Here is a 14,526-nt window from a genome sequence, read left to right on the forward strand (position 1 = left end):
AGATAGCTACGAGACGATTCCAGCCATGACCCTCGAATGCGAATGTTTTCATCGTTCACTCTCACCTTCACTTGACTCAATTCGACTCAGACCGACACAGCAAGATCGACATTGTACTAGTAGGCAGAGCAAGTCATCGGATCGTTCGTAGTCTTCTTCAAGAAAACGAGGGTCTTTCCCAATCTTGATCAACTTCTCCCCCGTCTCTTGCTTCCAACTCGGCCTCAAGAGGGAGCCATGGCGGAATACAGTGATGGACCACCACCTTCTAAAGCGTCCCTCTTGAAATGGTGGAAACTCTTCACCTCGAAAGACAAGTCGAAACAATCCTCCTCCTCCTCTCAACAACAACTCTCCCACTCTGCACCATCGGACGGCCGGAGGGTGTTCCCACCACCTGGTTCTCCGAGCTATATACCACCTGGGAGAGGATTAGAGAGAGGGAAAGATGGGAACGGGAGAGTGTTTGGAGTTAGTTTGGAACAGAGTTTACAGTATGCCTCTGTTGCTATCTCTATGGTTGGACAGTGAGTCCCACATAACTCCCATGCTACGAGGGGACGAGCTGATGAAGGAGGGAGCGGTGAATAGGGATGGGAAACAATACGTTTATGGATATGTTCCGATCGTAGTTGCGAAATGTGGCATGATGTTGAAAGAGACTGGTCAGTCCTACTACCACTCACTAGCTCTGCGTACAAGCTGCTACTCGACTCGACTCGCTGACCTTTGTCGAATGAGCAGCTACCCAAACTGAAGGGATTTTCCGAGTTTCCGGGTCGAATAAACGGATCAATCAATTACAGATCGTGTTTGATGAACCTCCTCGGTATGGGAAAGATTTCGATTGGACGGGTTACTCGGTACATGATGCCGCGAGCGTGTTGAGGAGGTATTTGAATTCGTTACCCGTGCGTCTTTCGTTCCGTCTCTCGATCTCTCTGTACTCCGATTCGCGTGAGGAGTAAGACTGATAGGGGTCAGGATCGTCGTACAGGAGCCTGTCATTCCAGCTGGATTATACCTCGATTTCACTGCCGTCCTTCGTTCGTCTCTTCCTTCTTCTTCCTTTTCTCTGTCCGTGCTGACCTCTCGTCTCACCCTTGCAGAACGTCCTCAACCTATCACCGATTCGATCTCCGCCTACCGGCACCTAATCTCCCTTCTCCCCCCCGCATCTCGCTATCTCCTCCTCTACCTACTCGATTTCCTCTCCGTCTTCGCGCGTTGTTCCACCAAGAACCTCATGACCGCTTCAAACCTCGCCGTCGTGTTCCAACCTGGACTCGTATCTTCCCGTAGAGATGGAACGAATAGTGCACTTCTCGGATTCCCTGGGTTCGTCGAAGGGAAATTACCCCCCTCTGCCTCTGCATCCGGGAGAGGAGGAGCAGGAGGAGCAGGGAGAGGAAAGGAGGGAGCGGAAGAACAAGCAGGGGAACATGGGAGGGGTAAAGAAGTGTTGGAGTTTTTGATTGAACAACAAGGTCATTTCATGTTGGACCTTCAGGCTCCCGTTGATGCTGAACGACAAAAGAATAAGGGGATTGAACCGAACTCGACTCCAATTCCGACAACGACGACGACGACAACGAAGACTTTGAGTAGTTCGACAAATTTACCCGAGAAGGAGACGGTAGTAGCGACAGGGATTAAAGGGTCAACGGATTTGACGAGGAGAGGTTCGGATAAGAGTATTGAGAGGAGAAGGTTGAGGAAATCTACGGATGCTGCGGGGAAAGAAGGAGCGGGAGGGAAAGTGAAAAGGAGTAGAACTTGGGGGTCGAGTTCAAAGCGAAGAGCGAGGGAAAATTCTCGTACGCTCGGACTCTTTCTCCATCTGTGAATCGACAGATCGACTGATGGTTTCCAGTTCGTGTCGTACAGCTGCTTCGAGCCCTCAACCTCCGACAATAACTTCTTTCGCCTCTCCCTCTCCCTCGACTTCGTATCAGAATCGACCAAATGTCGCCGCCATCCCTCCTTCGTTATCTCCTCCGTCTCATCTCGAACCTAGTAGACACTATGCACCCTCTCCGCCAAGAACCGCAAGTCCATTGTTATCGAGTTCGGCCGCTTCAAGTTCGACAAAGAAATCAAGGAAATCCTCAACGACGACAACGACGAATCCGAACGACCCGATGACGACAAGTCCGCCGCCGCCGCCGTCAGTGAATCCGACAATACCGAGTAATCGGTCTCCCTCGATTCCTCCTTCCTCGACTTCGACAACATCAAGTCCGAATCTCTCACGGCCACCGACGGCAACAACGAAACCTGGGACCGCTGGTAGTGATAGTCCGAGTAGTGCGGGAGCGGTCGAGTTTGAAGGACCGAGATGGGCGACGAGGGTGAAGAAAGTCGCGACTCCGGAGACGAAACGGTGATCGATCGAATGATCTTCCAGTGCACCTTCTCCCCTTTCTCTTTCGATTCATTCGACATCTCCTCACCTCGAATTCGTCGGACTACCTCTCACATTCGTCTCTCTCCGACTTCTTCCTCCTCGATTCTCCTTTCCTTCCCTCTCTCCGTATATAGACACTTGCCTCACTTCCCTTTCCTCTCTCTTGTTTCCCAGCTCAACCAAATACCCCTTTCTACAGTTCTCCGTTTCTTAATTCCCCCTCTTCGTTTTCGGATTCTCATTTTCAGTTTACATAGCTTTCTCCTTGCCTTTCATCCCTCTCTACCGTAATAGTTTTGCTATACCCTTACATGTCTTTTCCTCCCTCTTCGTTTCCTCTCTCTTGTTTCATGGAAGTTAGTTCAGCTGATTTTTTCCTTTTTTTCGCATTACTCTTTTCCTTCTGATTGAACCGAATCCCTATATTACTTCGACGCAAGGTTCCTTTCGACGCCAACGCCTCAAACTTTTCAAGGACTCCCGCGGCGATTCCGTTCGACGCTCCCACTTTCACCACTTTCGCGATCTTTGCTCTCGACGGTGAAGAACGAAGCGCTTCTGGCTCTGTCCTCCTTTGTGTTTCTTGCTCCTTTCGCTCTCTACCAGCAGCGGAGCGAAGACGACGATGTCTCACACTTTTCGACACGGAACTGAACTCAATACCTCGCAACCACATCTCGAACAACCTCAACGCAATGATTTGCTGGTGCGTCCGCTCTTCCTCGTTCTCACACGCAGTTCCGGTTTCTGATACCCCTCACCTGCATTCAGGGTCTGCTTCACGAAGCTCACAGTGGTGTCGTGTATCGTCTTCTCGAGTCGTTGGACAGCGACGAAGCTCGAAGATCGATTGCTGAGCATTCGCAACCTTCGGGTTCTTTCAGTCTATCGCCACCATTTTGTGTCGGTCGTATCAAGGGTAAGTCCCTGCTCGGCACGCTTCGCCTCAGGCTAGGGTCCCATGAGTTTCGCTCAAGCGCTGACCTTTCATTGATTGCGGAACAGATTCGACAGGACGCGACTGCGACCTTTTCCTCGCACCTGGAGTTGCTACGACCGTCTGGCCGGTACATACTGGCCGAGGAAGATCGAGAGATGTCATGATGCCGGTCCGACTCTTCGCTCGACGCGGGATCAACGCGAACCAAGATGATGAACACCGGTGGGAACGGTTCAACGTCCACTGGAAGGCCTGGCAAGTCGCTCAGCCTCGAGTCTTGACAGCGAGAACGCACGCGCACGTGGCAAGGGTGCGTACAGATCCTCAACCGTACCAATTCAAGCTCAGTGAGGTCTCCTCTCGGTCCACTCCTGTTCTCATCCTCCTGCTAACTCTGATAGTGTGTCCAAATGTAGGCACGGATCAGTGGGCGACATGGCGTCAGATCGTTTGGGATCAAGAGAGTGAAAGCTTCAGAAGCGACGCAAACTTCAAAGATCGCATCGAACGAGGAGATCCGGATTCACCTACGATCTCCTACTGCGAGCTCACGATTGAAGATGCCGGCTATACTGACATTGTATGCTCGGCAATTGTGAAAGAAAGATTGGGAAAGTTCAGACCGTGGACAACTCAGGATCCGCTCGTTCGTTCAGAACTTCGCTCATGACCTCCTCTCTCTTGTGCACATCGAAGCTGACTACCTCTATCTACAGCAACTCCCGTTTGGGAGATACATATCCGAATCGAAACCAGGTTCAAGCCGCTTCCACAATCTCAAACATCAAACCCCAGCATCTCGCTCCCCGACCGACAATTGCTCCATCCCGGGCCCTTGTTCACCTTCGAACCTCCCGCACCTGGCCCTCATTCAACACAAGCGTCACACGCTCTCTCGCTTTGAAAACGCTCGATCTACGGTTGGATATCGGCAGAGGAAACGAGGAGGAGGTTCTGATAGGATTTGGCGGAACTCGTTTGCCTCTGAGTTCTGTGTCAGACCCGATTATCGAATTAGATCCAATTTGACTATGCTCTTCCCTCCTTCATGAGGCGAGGTGTACGAGACACAGAAAGAGCTCATCGAGTTTCGACTCTGGTTTTCAGCTCGGATGAAACTCCTGCACCTGCGAAATTCCGATGTTCCGGGGACTTGGTTGTTTCACATTCTAGTCAAGAGGCGTACGCACGAGACATGAATAGCGAGGGGTACGAGAACGCGAATGAAAGGGAGAACAAGAACGAAGGTAGCGATGCGGGAAGAGGAACCTCGATGCGATAAAACGAGGGCAAGAGAGACTATGCTTTCTCAAGGCAAGTACTGTACTTGACAAGGGGATTCGGGGAAGCGTCGCAACTGGAGCTTAGTTATTGCACATTACGTCTTTCTCTTCGCTGAAGCTTTCTTTTGTCCCGTCGGTGTGGCTCTTTGCCCAGTGAACTCTCTCCTATTGATATCGATACCGATGCGTTCTCATAGCTTATCTTCGAGCTCGGTAGTGTTACTCTGGGCTTCAGAGCCAGTCTCTCGACTTGAAAACGCTCTGCGCGCTGCGCTCTAAGCAATCGAGGGAGCTTTTGGCACCCCAGCTCAATCGCGGAATCGCCTCGACATCGTCTGCCGAATGTTTCTCGGAACTTGGCGATGGTTGAAAGAAACGATGAACAGATCAATGCAGTCTGTGTGCCGACGGCTCTCGAGTCAACCAACAAAGAAGAGTTTCCGATCGTTTTTTTGCAGGATTGTTGGTGATCCTTTTCTTCTTCTTTCTCTTTCTCTTTCCCTTCGATCGCCTTCGGAGAGTCGGAGTGAGAAATGACGGGAAGGAGATGGATACAGTATGTACAATTCCGACAAAGTTTCCATGAGTTTGAACGGGATGGGGGATGTTCTATGCATCGATGCATATCTTCGCTTCGAGTGGGTAGCGCAAACGAGAAGATGCAATAGCCCGTTTTCAGTGGGGAGCATACACAGCGCGAAAGGGAGTAAACGATTGCGAGTAGATTACGAGAGAGTAACTGAGGTTTTGAACGAAAGAAATTGCGATTATCTGACGGAACGTGCGAGCGAGCGAGTTGTACAGTTGACTTGAGAGAATGAGCTGGTAATGAGTAGAAAAGGTATGAACAACGACAGAAACAAATGGTGTGGGTACTGAGTAAAAAGAGACGTGTTGAGACGTTAGATGCAGATAATGGTAAAAAGGATTCGGGAAAATGCGAAAAGTCTATTGATGCGAGTTGGGAATCGCGATGGAAGTGAGGTGCAGGAAGAGAGCAGACGACTTTTCTAGACGTTGAGCTAGCGAGAAGTCGTTGATGCGGGTCATAGGTTGAGTCGTCGTCGCTAATAACGGAACAGACAATTTGCGTCAACCGCAGCTCGTTGTATTCTAAACGGACGGAAGTCTGCTCACCTTGAAGATTGGTTCTGCTTCTGCTCCCGGTCCTCTGTCCGTATCCCAGCTGAACACGGGTGTTTCTTCGCTCGGAGTCAGAGGAGGACTCGGAGGAGCGACCGGTAACGAAACGACGCTATTCTTCCTCTGCTTCATCGTTGTAGGTTGCGGGGGTCCTGCGAGATCGGAAGCCGACCAGGGCGGAGACATATCGACGTCGGCGAGAGGGAGATGGAACGTTGGGAGAGGAGTCATTTCGAGTCGAAGCTTGGACGATTGGTGGAGAGATTGAGCGATCGGACGTTGTGGACGAGTAGGGGATATCGCTCCTGAAATCGGAAATGGGGCAACGGAAGAGGAAGAAGGAGACGAAAGATTCGAGGGCAAGGTGGGTAGATTCAGAGCGACGAGCGGAGGAGAGGGGGGACAGGGAGTGGACGAGGACGAAGTAGAGTGACGCGTGCTGGTGGTTGATGTACGAGGCGGGAAGGAGAATGGGACGAGTGGGGGAGAGTTAAAGTTGAACGAAGAAGAGGACGAAGGAAACGGATCCATGCTCGTATCTTCCGAGTGTGTTGTCCCTTGGATATCGAGGCCTAGGGAGTTGCGACGCATCGACGGGTATGAGGCTGTATGAAGGGGGAAGAAGGAGAGGAGTGGGTCAGCGAAAGAGACTCGACGAAAGGCGGAAGGAAGGTCGTTCGCAAAGCAAGAGGCGATTGCGTTGTGCCTTCAAGGCCCACGGCGCTCCAACTCAGAGGGCACGAAGACAGGTAAGAGAGACTCACGAAGTTCATCGATAGCGGTCGGTAGGCTCGAAAAGAAGGGAGAAGTTGAACCAAATTCCCAGGTCGGGGTCGAAGGAGGAGGAGCAGGATAGGCATAAGGGACCATGGTTGGAGGTGTCACAGAGTTGAAGACGACGAAGACGACGACAAAGGGAAAGAAGGAATCTTGTCAGAGGGCAGTCGAGATAGAGATTGCTTGAGGAGAATTGGAGGGAGGTTGTTCGGGTTCAACGCTCGTTGGGGTTTGTTGGAGGGCGTCTCTTGAGGTTCGTTGAAGATACTGTAGCAAGGTGGAAGGAAGATGAAGAGAGAACAGTCTCTCGTTGGGGCCCTTCGAGTTGAGAGAATTTTCAGAAAGATTGGCGAAGGGGTCCTGAGAGCTTTTTTACGCCGGGATGGGTCCGGGCTCCCGGCAGGATTGTGCCTGGCAAGTCGAAAGAGTGGGACTGTACATCATCGCAATCCTTCCAGTCCTGCAAACGAAATTTGCAAACGATTTTGCAATAGAAGAAATAGCATCCCAATGTCGATCTAATAGCTCACTCTGCGCCGCCACCACTCATCCAGGACTATGACTTCAAGCCTGAGATCAACTGCAGTACGACACAGACCATTAGCGAAGCTACCGAAAGCTGTAGCGTCTTGCTCGACCGCCGTAAGTCTCTCATCTTCCCTGGATCTTCCAACATCTCGAGCTGACCCTCATTTCTCTCTGATCGTTACACAGGGTGCTGCATACGGTAGATGTATCGGAGCAAAGTATCAAGAAGTTGAACCGGGGATGTGTCAGGCAGAGTTTGCCGCGTTCAAGGCATGCGTTTCGAAAGCCGTCAGTCTCCTCACTCTCTCTACTCCAGGGCCGCACTGTTACTGAGACTAGACCGGTGACCGTAGATGAAGGCGGCAAAGTGAGAGGCAGGCTGGAGTCTCAAGTGTTCATAATCTTCAAGTCTAGAAGCAATTATTGTTGTAACAGTTTCCAATTCTTTTCGCGGTTTGCAGCTAATGCAGGGACTCGAAGTTAGTCGGTCTCGAGCAAAGTAGAGGAGATCCTTCGGCGGACTTGCGCGAAGTGAAGGGTTCACGAGAATCACTGGCAGTCGTTTTTTTGGACGAGCTTCGATGGAGAATTCGCAGCCTGAACCTCTTCATCCAGCTTTGACCACTGGATACGTCGATCTCGATTGGGCACCTACATGCATTCTGGCTCGGCGGTGACCTCCCTCACATGAAGCACTATCGTTGAATGCGAAGCGATTTTGAAAACCTTTGCTTGATCTGCAATACAAATCGCTCGTTTTAGTCAGGTTCCACTGGAACGGTACAGCCCTCCTCCACTCGAAGTCTCGAAGTCTCGAATACTCAAGTGTAGAAGGGCCAGAAGTCGCGAATCCAGAAGCGCATGGACCGAGAGAAGTTTTCGCTCAAACCCGAACTTCCTTGCGACGTTTTTCGCTTCGATCACTCTCTCCCGCTTTCTCCGTCCCTTGCGTTCGAGGTCGTGACGACTCAGATAGAGTAGCATGGTAGACCCTTAAGCAATTAAGGATTGTGAATGCGAGTCTGTCAATGTCTAGCTACAGACCGAACCAATTACTCTTTTTCTGCGGTGAAATCCGTTGAGCTTCATCAGTTTGCTCGTTCACATCGATTGTACCTTCTTTCCGCCTCGACAGCTTGACAGTAGGTGAGGGCGTCGAGCCGTTTGTGCTCGTGGGGATGTCGAAGTTGATCGGAGGTCGTAAAATTGGTGGTCCCTGCTCGCTAGACTGTTGTCGTCGATTCCGATTGTAACTTGGCAATAGCTCAGCGAGCTCGAGTCGAGATAGGTATATCTTGAGATTCCGCGGCGGTGTGTCTGAACCAACGAACGAACAGTAATCAGCGAGCGAAGAAGGACGCGCAAGATTCGAACCGATGAAGCTCACAAGCATTCGTCTTCTTCTTCTGCTTATCTCCCTTTCTCGATGTCCCTTCCACAACGACACCTTCTATTGACTCATCCCCATCGTCCCCTTGACTGTCATCGACGAAGATTTTGATCTCTTCTCCACTGAGTTTGTAGCGTTTCCGTTTAACTCGTTCTGCCAATTTCACTAGACTCGAATTCAGGTCTGGGTTCGAGTTTGTCGTCAATAGGAGATAGAGCAAGGAACGATCCTATTGATTCGAAGAAAAAAGCATGGGAGGGAGAAGGATGGCGATTTTTTTTGATCAGTCAATCTCGCATACGGAGAGCTCGAACGTTGGTCGACAGTGGAGCTAGAAGAGACGTACCTCGAGTAAAGAGAGACATTTTGCACAGTATTTTTCGAGTGCCTGTTCTGAGTCGGACTCGACGAGGATCTCGTTCGTCGCCAATAACCGCTTATTGCTTGTCGTCCGTCTTGTTGGAGTGAGCCCGTTCGAGGCTGGCTGTCTCGTCGGAACCGTTGGAGGAGTTGGCGGTGGCAAAGGCGTTATGGATCTAGCTGAGGAAGAGGAGGCGACCGGCTGCGACGGAGGCAGAGCGCTGGCAGAAGAGCTGGGAAAGATTGGATCGAGGAAGAAGCAGAGTGATAGGAGGAAAGTGATCTCGAGACCTGAGGGCAGTGAAACGAACAACACAGAATCCTTTTGAGCAACGAGCTTTTTTTCGCGCGAAATCGAAAAGTCTCACCTTTCTTGTCCTCAATTGCCGGCTCAACACGCTGGTTGATATCGAATCTTTGAGCACAAGAGCACGGGTGTGGCTCAAAGAACTCGAAACTCACAGCAAAGTTATAATCGAGGATTTCGATAGATCCTCCTCCTTTTTTCCTCGGATGGAACGTTACGACTGGATAATTCGGGTCTGGTCTCCTGCTCTACTCACACACACTTCTATCAGCTCTCCCTGTCCCGAAGGTCGCCCTTCAGCCGAACAACACTGCGAAGAGAACACGAGACTCGAAGAAAACTCACGACGGATAAAGTAAAACCTCTCTCATTCCCTAACAACCCGACAATCTCTCTCGTCCATACATACCTCGTCTCCTGCCACTCAAACTCCCATTCCCAACTCAACCTCCCAACATTATTGAGTTTCGTTTCGACCCTGGGCGATTCGAGGACGATTGAGCGCAACTTCGGATTAGGGCTCGAAGCGTTCGGGAGAGAAGGAGGTGGTTGGAAAAAGATACCATAGGGAGTGAGAGTGAGGGGATCGTAGAGCGTGTAGACGGGGCCGGTGGGATCCTGAGGAGATAGAGGGAAAGAGGAAGTTGAATGAGCGTGAGAATTAGGGGAAGAAAGAGGGGAGGGACGAACCTTTTGGGCGGAATAGAGTATCTCTTGATTGGCGTTGTCAATCAGGAAGTCAATCCAACCGGGTTCCGAGTCGCGAGGACGAACAAGGAGGACGAATACTAAAGGAAAGAGAGAACGTTAGCAGATGCACCGCTGGGCGAGCCGATTGAGGGACCAACGATTCGAGTCTAGAGGCATGGGTGCATGAAACTATCACAGCAAGGCGGAGAGCCGGGGGGAAGAGAGAAGACGAAGGAGAAAGCTCGATGCGGTGCACTCGGAGTTGCCTTGGCTCGACGGAAGAAATGCGGGCGACGACAACCACTGAACAGAGCTGAGCAGAGGCAGTCCTTTCGAGCGAACGAAGAAGTGAGGAGAAATTACTGGTAAATGCAGAAAATACATCAAAACTCGGGAGGAGAAAACCGACAAACAGAAAGCGAGAATAGCTAGCGATGAACGTGGATGAAGGAGTAACAAAGGGGTCAGATGTGCGATGTAGGAAAAGAAAGATAAGGAGGGGAGGGATGAGAGGAAATACGAGAAGGAGAGAAGCAAAATTATAGGGCGGGAATCGATAGTTTGCGGGAAACGCAGGCAGGGTGAGAAAACCGAACAGCTAGAGACGAGGAGTATACATGGAGTAAGAAAGAGGCAGGAAGTCGGAAAGGAGGTAAAGAGAATCTAGGAAGAGATGAAAGTGGCTTCGTTGAAGATGAGACCTTCGGCGTCGATCGTCTTGGTTTCGGTGCCGTTGCTGAGAGTGACGGAAGCCTTGACGGGGTTGAGCCACTATGAAGAGAGAAAAGCACGTCAGCAAAACGAATCAAGGGAGAGATTGGGAGAAGGAACTGACAGTGTAGATATAAGGTTTCGTTCCAGCGGCGTAGTTAACGAATTTACGAACGAGGTAAGGGATATGACCTAGTACGTCTACTTTCTCTACGAGTCCCTGAGTTTGGTAACCTTCCGGGTTCGTAACGAGTTGTTCCGTCAACACGGCGTGAACTTTCCCTCCCTTGACCGCTTCGAGTTGTTGTCCTTCTTCTTCGAGTTTCGCTCCCTCCCAAATGTATTTGATCGCCGAAGGTGCTTCGTAACCAGTTTCCTTGTCCTTGATCGGGTTTTCGTGAACCGCACTCGAACCTCCGACGACTCCACTTCCTCCCGCCGTGACGGAAACGAGTTGATCCCCGACGACGACCGAACCAATGTTGACGACTTTCGAACCGTACGCGGAAGGAGTCGTGAATTCCATCATGAAGAGAGAAACTCCATCGTCTGCGAGAGATTGGAAGTTTGCGAAATTCCATTTCGCGGCGAGTAAATTCGGTCTCATTCCTTGAATCGCGTGAATAAAGATTCCTTTCGATCCTTCAACGTCGGTAACGTCGTTCCCGATCCTAAAGATTCCCGAAACTTTACAACGAGGCCAAACTCGGTGAATCGCGTAACCGTCTCCTCCTGCTTGAGTATCGGGAGAGTTCCCCTTTGAAGGTTGTTTCTGACTCAATTGACCGAAATAGGTGAATCCTCCTTTGGGTCCCGCACCAACTTTGAACCCAGGAGTCATCGATTCGTAAACGAACGAAACTTGAACGTCGTTGTCGAATTTCCCTTCGATCGTGTATTTGTTCGGGGTTGCCGGGTCGAGAGTAATCGAGAATTGATCGGCTTTACAAGAACGTTTGTCGAGTTTAGGAGAAGGAGCGGTGGAGAAGTTTGAGACCGAGATCGACTTGAACAAGTTTGTGTTGGTTTTAGGGTTACAATATCGGAACTGGAATTGGATTTGAGGGTACCACATTCTATCAATCATCGTCGTCGTCACATTCATCTCCCCGTCAGTTTGATCGTCGAAAGAGAGAGGAGAAGAGGGAGGCTTACCCAACCGAAGAATGAATCACTTGGACCATGACGAGACTGCCATCTTTTTGGGTATGGTAGAACACCTGAGTTTCGGTAGGACCCATCCCTCCCGCGCACTGCCACTCCGTATCTTCTTGAACCAAAGGACCGAACAAAGAGTTTTGATCAGGGAAATTGAGTTGAACCGGGTGGAAATTCGGGCCAGTGGCGCCAGCGGATGCGAACCAAGACATTGTGTTGATGAGAGTGTTGTAGTAGATGAGTGATGCGACTTGTAGGAAAGTCGAGTGAAGAGAGAGAAGGAGAGAGCAGAGACGCGCGCGTTTCGAGTTCGGAAGCGAAGTCCGAGAACCTAGGCCTCACGCTGACCAAACAAGCAGTTCTTTCTCTCCCATTCACATCTTCCTACTTGACGGACTTTCACCCTCTCGATACGCGGCTAGAGGACCGCCAGTTCCGAATGAGTTTCGCATCCTCTCTCGCTCAACTTCTTACTCAGCTCCGACAACTCCCCTCTGAAACTCCCGTACACTTGCAACACTTATCAATCCGAGTACAACGAGCGAAACTCCAAGCAGAACAAGGTCAAGCGGTCGAAGGGTTGGAGTTACTCGTTCGACTCAAAGGGAGGATCGAAGAGCTAGAGGGAGGACTCGATGAACTCTCCACAGTGGACAGAGACAGAGGAAAATGGATAGAGTTGCAGAACGAGGCGGGGAAGGCGAGACGAGGACTCGAGGAAGAGTTGAAGAAAGCAAACGAAACGATCAATTCAGCTCTCCGAGTCGCCGTCGCTTCGAATTCAGCTACGACCACTCTTGATCACTCTCACTCTCGCTCCTCTTCAACTGATCGAACACGACTCGTCCCTTCCTCCTCGACGACTCCCGCTCAACTCCCCGAAACAGCGAACCCAACTCTCGAAGCATTCCTCTCGAAAATCGAATCAAACCCTGTACCATCGCATCGACAACAACAACAGCTTACCCTCTCTTCCCTCGCTCAAGAACGAGCAAGATCTCTATCGACCGCTTATTCATTGTTCTTACTCGCTACTTCACCGAAAGAGGTTCTTCCGACTGGGCAAACGATCAGTTCAATCTTCCGCAACAGCTCTCAGACGACTACTCAGGCGATCCGTCCTTCGCCCACATCCCAAACATTCTACGACAAAGTCAGGAGGAAGCTGGAGGAAAACCCTAGGGAAGGTTGGAAGATGATTCGGGAAGAACTCGCGAAAAAGTGTTTACCGCTCATCCCGAGTCGATTAGGTCAAGGTTCCGTCAAACGATCAATCCAAGCTCTACTACTTACCGTCGACTCAACGAAGACGGAGGAGGAGGAGGATTCAACTCTTCGAGCAGAAGCAGAGGAAGTAGTCGAAAAGGGGTTTTGGACGATTCAAACTTTACTCGAAACTTTACGTCGTCTTTGCGCGCCCGTTCGAGATTCCCAAATCGCTTCCGTACTCGACACTATCATTAAAGACGGTACGAGCAGTGTGGACAGATTCGTCAAAGTGGTACAGAAAGTACTTGAACTCGCTTCCGATATGCAGCAAGACCTCGATCGATTCCGGTCCGAACTCAAGCCGGAACTCACTTCAGAGGATGATATAGTCGAGGCAGTTAGGGAAGAAGCGAGAGAAAGGGAGAAGAAAATCGTTAGGGAACTAGTTAGTCACGAGCTCGGGCTGGGAAGTGAAGATGTCGACGGAGCGATCAGGAAGGAGACTCGAGAATGGATACGACGAAGAAGAGGAGGAACAGAGGACACGAACGCAGAGGGGAAAAGGAAGATCACGAAAGAAGAAGTAGCCGAATCTCTCGTCGACTCATTGTTTCAAGACGCTTCCGTTTCGATTCCACCTCTCCCCCCATCTCCCACTCCATCACCTACTCCCTCTTCGACGACGAAAACGATTTCGACGAATGCCCTACCTCCAATCTTTTACTCGACTTCCCCCCGACTCTTCCAGCTCCAAAACCAACTCCAAGCTCTCACAATCCTCGCTTGTCTCTTGACAATTCTCTCCTCCTTCCCCACTCCCTCCTCTTCCTCCTCCTCTTATCCTGTCTCAAACACGACAACGACAGAAAACCTCGTTGCGAGACTATGGACGATTCTCAATTCCGAAATCCCTACTTTCTCCTCCTCCTCCTCCTCGTCCTCGTCCGAAGCAGCAGAAGAAGAAACGATCCCAACTCGTCTAGCTCACCTTTCCGATGAAATCATCTCCCACCTCAATCTCAACCTCACCGAGTCGACGGGAAAAGAGAAGAAAGAAAAGGTTAAAGATTCAGTCGATAGGATTTTGAGGTATCGAGATCCTGTATTCAAGTTACTTAGGAACCGATTGAGAGACGGGATCCGAGCTGGGATCATCGAGTCGTTACGACGTCGAGAGGAGCGAAGAGAGGGAGAGGGGGAGGGAGGAGGGAATCGAGTTCCGGGGGAATTGAGAACTGGACGAACTGGACAAACTACAAGCGACAGAAAGAGTTCAATCAAGTTTCTTCATTCGTCTCTCTTGGATGACACGACCACGACTACGAGGAGGATCAAGCTGGAAGTGAAAGTTTGTGAGATTAAAGGGTATGAAAAGTTAGGAAAAGAGATTAAAGAGACTTTGGAGGAGAAGCTTGAACCGGTTTGGGAGTGGATGGAAAGCGTTTGGAGTGATGTACTTGAATGGGAATGAAGAGTATTCTCTATCGAATCGGAAGCAAATTCGATTCGGAGAGACAAGATAGAGTTCGAGAGGAAACGAGAAAACGAAGCTCAAAACACAACGCGAGTCTTCTCTCTCGCTTGACAGCCATCTGAGCTGCCCGAAATCCGTACTCGACTGAT

The 14,526-nt window shown here is 50.5% G+C and overlaps 7 protein-coding genes across 7 annotated transcripts; 4 read left to right on the forward strand and 3 right to left on the reverse strand.

The window, feature by feature from the left end:
- Nucleotides 1-237: 237 nt before the first annotated feature.
- On the forward strand, nucleotides 238-2,387 carry JCM6883_001714 (uncharacterized protein; the record flags this gene model as incomplete). The annotated part of the gene is made up of 6 exons (XM_076629308.1): nucleotides 238-527; nucleotides 592-665; nucleotides 745-911; nucleotides 998-1,046; nucleotides 1,110-1,817; nucleotides 1,888-2,387. The coding sequence occupies 6 exons, from the start codon at nucleotides 238-240 to the stop codon at nucleotides 2,385-2,387; spliced, it is 1,788 nt and encodes a 595-aa protein (XP_076490955.1).
- A 645-nt stretch (nucleotides 2,388-3,032) lies between these two features.
- JCM6883_001715 (uncharacterized protein) lies at nucleotides 3,033-4,017 on the forward strand (the record flags this gene model as incomplete). The annotated part of the gene is made up of 4 exons (XM_076629309.1): nucleotides 3,033-3,113; nucleotides 3,179-3,326; nucleotides 3,413-3,694; nucleotides 3,764-4,017. The coding sequence occupies 4 exons, from the start codon at nucleotides 3,033-3,035 to the stop codon at nucleotides 4,015-4,017; spliced, it is 765 nt and encodes a 254-aa protein (XP_076490956.1).
- Nucleotides 4,018-5,676: 1,659 nt separating this feature from the next.
- JCM6883_001716 (uncharacterized protein) lies at nucleotides 5,677-6,643 on the reverse strand (the record flags this gene model as incomplete). The annotated part of the gene is made up of 3 exons (XM_076629310.1): nucleotides 5,677-5,697; nucleotides 5,768-6,378; nucleotides 6,538-6,643. The coding sequence occupies 3 exons, from the start codon at nucleotides 6,641-6,643 to the stop codon at nucleotides 5,677-5,679; spliced, it is 738 nt and encodes a 245-aa protein (XP_076490957.1).
- A 465-nt stretch (nucleotides 6,644-7,108) lies between these two features.
- JCM6883_001717 (uncharacterized protein) lies at nucleotides 7,109-7,449 on the forward strand (the record flags this gene model as incomplete). Its single annotated transcript, XM_076629311.1, has 3 exons — nucleotides 7,109-7,192; nucleotides 7,265-7,366; nucleotides 7,432-7,449. 3 exons carry the CDS (start codon nucleotides 7,109-7,111, stop codon nucleotides 7,447-7,449), a joined length of 204 nt encoding a protein of 67 aa, XP_076490958.1.
- Nucleotides 7,450-8,114: 665 nt separating this feature from the next.
- JCM6883_001718 (uncharacterized protein) lies at nucleotides 8,115-10,002 on the reverse strand (the record flags this gene model as incomplete). The annotated part of the gene is made up of 8 exons (XM_076629312.1): nucleotides 8,115-8,395; nucleotides 8,466-8,697; nucleotides 8,815-9,119; nucleotides 9,197-9,227; nucleotides 9,291-9,383; nucleotides 9,481-9,753; nucleotides 9,826-9,923; nucleotides 9,984-10,002. The coding sequence occupies 8 exons, from the start codon at nucleotides 10,000-10,002 to the stop codon at nucleotides 8,115-8,117; spliced, it is 1,332 nt and encodes a 443-aa protein (XP_076490959.1).
- A 486-nt stretch (nucleotides 10,003-10,488) lies between these two features.
- On the reverse strand, nucleotides 10,489-11,906 carry JCM6883_001719 (survival factor 1 family protein; the record flags this gene model as incomplete). Its single annotated transcript, XM_076629313.1, has 3 exons — nucleotides 10,489-10,596; nucleotides 10,661-11,612; nucleotides 11,692-11,906. 3 exons carry the CDS (start codon nucleotides 11,904-11,906, stop codon nucleotides 10,489-10,491), a joined length of 1,275 nt encoding a protein of 424 aa, XP_076490960.1.
- Nucleotides 11,907-12,133: 227 nt separating this feature from the next.
- JCM6883_001720 (uncharacterized protein) lies at nucleotides 12,134-14,374 on the forward strand (the record flags this gene model as incomplete). Its single annotated transcript, XM_076629314.1, has 1 exon — nucleotides 12,134-14,374. One exon carries the CDS (start codon nucleotides 12,134-12,136, stop codon nucleotides 14,372-14,374), a length of 2,241 nt encoding a protein of 746 aa, XP_076490961.1.
- Between the last annotated feature and the right edge of the window lie 152 nt (nucleotides 14,375-14,526).

Source organism: Sporobolomyces salmoneus (genome assembly GCF_050403485.1).
Source record: "Sporobolomyces salmoneus JCM6883 DNA, S_salmoneus_JCM6883_v1_ctg4, whole genome shotgun sequence".
Classification (NCBI taxonomy): Eukaryota; Fungi; Basidiomycota; class Microbotryomycetes; order Sporidiobolales; family Sporidiobolaceae; genus Sporobolomyces; species Sporobolomyces salmoneus.